This window comes from Myotis davidii, unplaced genomic scaffold, assembly GCF_000327345.1.
Source record: "Myotis davidii unplaced genomic scaffold, ASM32734v1 scaffold1494, whole genome shotgun sequence".
Taxonomy (NCBI): domain Eukaryota; kingdom Metazoa; phylum Chordata; class Mammalia; order Chiroptera; family Vespertilionidae; genus Myotis; species Myotis davidii.
In genome coordinates, this window is record NW_006286246.1 from 3,766,458 (window position 1) to 3,769,430 (window position 2,973).

The 2,973-nt window shown below is 57.8% G+C and overlaps 1 protein-coding gene across 1 annotated transcript in view; it reads left to right on the top strand.

Moving 5' to 3' along the window:
* Positions 1-2,973, top strand: part of IGF2R (insulin like growth factor 2 receptor) — a gene marked incomplete at its 5' end in the record, with an annotated part of 85,721 nt that overhangs the window by 65,120 nt on the left and 17,628 nt on the right. The window contains 4 exon segments of the mRNA XM_015560021.1: positions 306-442; positions 932-1,046; positions 1,886-2,032; positions 2,844-2,970. Of these exon segments, the coding sequence (XP_015415507.1) occupies positions 306-442; positions 932-1,046; positions 1,886-2,032; positions 2,844-2,970 (526 nt within the window).

Here is a 2,973-nt window from a genome sequence, read left to right on the forward strand (position 1 = left end):
AAATACACTTAAAAGAAAGAAAGGAAGACCTGTGCATTTAAAAAAAAAGAAAGAAAGAAAGAAACATCAATGATGAGAGAGAATCATTGATCAGCTGCCTCCTTCTTGTCCCCTATTGGGGATTGAGCCTGCAACCCGGGTGTGTGCCCTGGATCGGAATCGAACCCAGGACCCGTCAGTCTGCAGGCTGATGCTCTATCCACTGAGCTATACCTGCTAGAGCAGGCGTGGCCTTTCCCCAGAGCCGCGGAGAGAGCTGCTCTGGTGAGTGGGGCCGAGGCTGACCACCCCCTGTGGCTTCACAGGTACTACATCAACTTGTGCCAGAAAATAAACAGGGGGCCCCTGGACTGCTCGGACAGGGCCAGCATTTGCAAGAAGAGTGCCTCTGGGGACGTGCAGGTGCTGGGGCTGGTGCACACGCAGAAGCTGGACGTCGTCGGTATGGCCGGGGCCGGGGCTCAGGCTGTGTGGCATGGGAGGGGTGGGGGGTGTTCTCCAGTGCCCGGGAGGGTCGGTGAGACTGTGGGTGGAACTCGCAGGCACTGTTCCCAGGACATGTCTCAGGCCTCTTGGAACTCCGGGGCGGTAAGGGAGGGGCTGCCGGCGCAGTGCCGAGCGCGGCTGTTAATTGAGGTCCTGCTCCGTGCGCTCTCCTGCCTCCGGGTTTGGTGTTCCTGACACACACACGGAGGCCACGACTAGTCCTGAAACTGGTGAGCGGGAGGCTGGGGTCGGGCCCAGGTCTCTGTGTGGGCAGCGGGGCCAGGAGGCCCGCACCGGGTGGCCCAGGTGCCGATGACCCGGCGATGAGTTCCCAGGAGCCCAGCATTCTTCCTGTCCTGGTCCCTAGTGCAGATTTGGATTCCTGACTTGGAAGGTTTACACGCTATGTGAGAACGAACGGCTTTTCCATCACTGTGTGTTTCAGATGACAAAATCATCGTGACGTATTCAAAAGGCGACACGTGTGGTGAAAACAAGACTGCGTCTGCCGTCATAGAACTGACCTGTGCGAAGACCGTGGGCAGGCCCGCCTTCAGGAGGTGAGGGCGGGGCGGGGTGTGGGGCGTGGCGGGGGCTCCACAGTGTTTCTCTCTGGTTTTCACCCGGTGTGTGGATGTGTGAGCAGGAAGAGGATGCTGGTGGCCATGCCAGGGAGGGGCTGGCGCTGAGACTTAGGGCCTGGGCTGGGGGGAAGGGCTGCTCCCCACAAGGAAAATGCGTGGGGACACGCGGTGACTAGACCAAAGCAGCCACGTGAGGCGGCATATCACTGGCCTCCGTCCTTGGAAGTCACGGAGCCAAAAGGGCGTTGATCGTGTTAAGTGTGGGCCCACGGGCAGGTGGGTGGCACCTGGGAGGCTCTTGGAATTTACTAGAATTCTCCAGGCAGTTCTGCATCTGGCCTGAGGGAAGTGTGGCCAGGAGAGGGAGCATGTGAGCTGCTATTTGTGAACAAAGAATCCCTTCCCTCCAGAGCTGAGCTTGCGAAAGGGAAGACCCAGGAATTGTCCGTTGTCCACGGCGTGGTCAATTTATGAGTCGAACACTTGTCAAACAAGAATTCAAAAATCTAAGAGCAAATTTTTTTGGCTTTTCGATGTTGCACGGTTTCTAAATTTAAGGAATTGTATTAATATGTTGCCTACCTTTCCACGTTGCTGATGTACCGGCTGGTTCTCTTTCCTGAGATGGTTTTGTGGAAAGTGAACAAAAGAGCCGTCTTAGCCAGAGCTGCCTGCCTGTTGCGGGGCGGGGGGTGGATGGAGGGGTGTTGGGGGGAGGGGACTGGAACCTGAAGGCGGATGGGGCCTGCGGCTGTGTGCCATCTCCTCACGACGCCCGCCTGGCCCTGGGTATGACCGTCCCCGCACCCCTCCAGGTTCGACGTGGACACCTGCACCTACCACTTCAGCTGGGACTCGCGGGCTGCCTGCGCCGTGAAGCCCCAGGAGGTGCAGATGGTGAACGGGACCATCACCAACCCCGTCAACGGCAAGAGCGTCAGCCTCGGGGACATTTACTTTAAGTAAGTGAGCATTTCCTCCGAGTGCGGCCGTGCGTTCCAGATCGACCCGGCAGCTCGGGTCTCTGCCTGGCGGGAGCACCACAAGATAAACTGGCTGCGTGCCCGAGTTACTGTGCCCAGGCTGTCGGCACAGCCTGCTCATCCAGGAAAACTGCTCAACTCTTAGGTTTTAATACCAAAGAAGGTGAACCCTCTTGAGTGTAAAAATACAGGCGCTCCGCCCCCCTCACTTTATAACCCCGGGGTCGAAGCCAACGCTCTCAGAAACAATTTTTAATTAGGGATCTGTGGGCCAATGAGCTTCTGAAAAACCGATCAGCATCTTGGCAGTGTCCCCGGGAGGTTCCTGGGGTCAGGGGGCCCGGTGTGTGGCAGGGCCAGGCAGGGCGAGGCGGGTGTGTACCGTGCAGTTCGAAGAAGGCGCACTGTGCAGAGTGCCAGGTGGTGGGGACGGAAGTCTGCCCTCCAGGGTCCTCGCGGGCCTGGAGAACGGGCCGTCCTGCCATCCGCACTTGCTCCCAGGACTGTGGGTCTGTAGTAAACAGCTTTCTTTTTAAAAATAGGGTTGTGTTGATTTCAGAGAGGAAGGGGGTGGGAGCTAGAAACATCAATGATGAGGATCTTCGATCAGCTGCCTCCTGCATGCCTCGGACGGGATCCAGCCCGCAACCTGGGCGCGTGCCCTGACTGGGGATGGAACTGTGACCTGTTGTTTCATAGGTTGACACTTTCCACTGAGTCACGCTGGCCTGGTGTAAACAGCTTTGTTAAAGGACGGCCGGGGTCACTGCTGCCTTTTCTGTCTCTCCAGGCAGTTCAGTGCCTCCGGGGACATTCGGACCAACGGGGACAAGTACCTGTATGAGATCCAGCTTTCTTCCATCACAAGCTCCAACAACCCGGCCTGCTACGGGGCCAGTGTCTGCCAGGTGAAGTCCAAC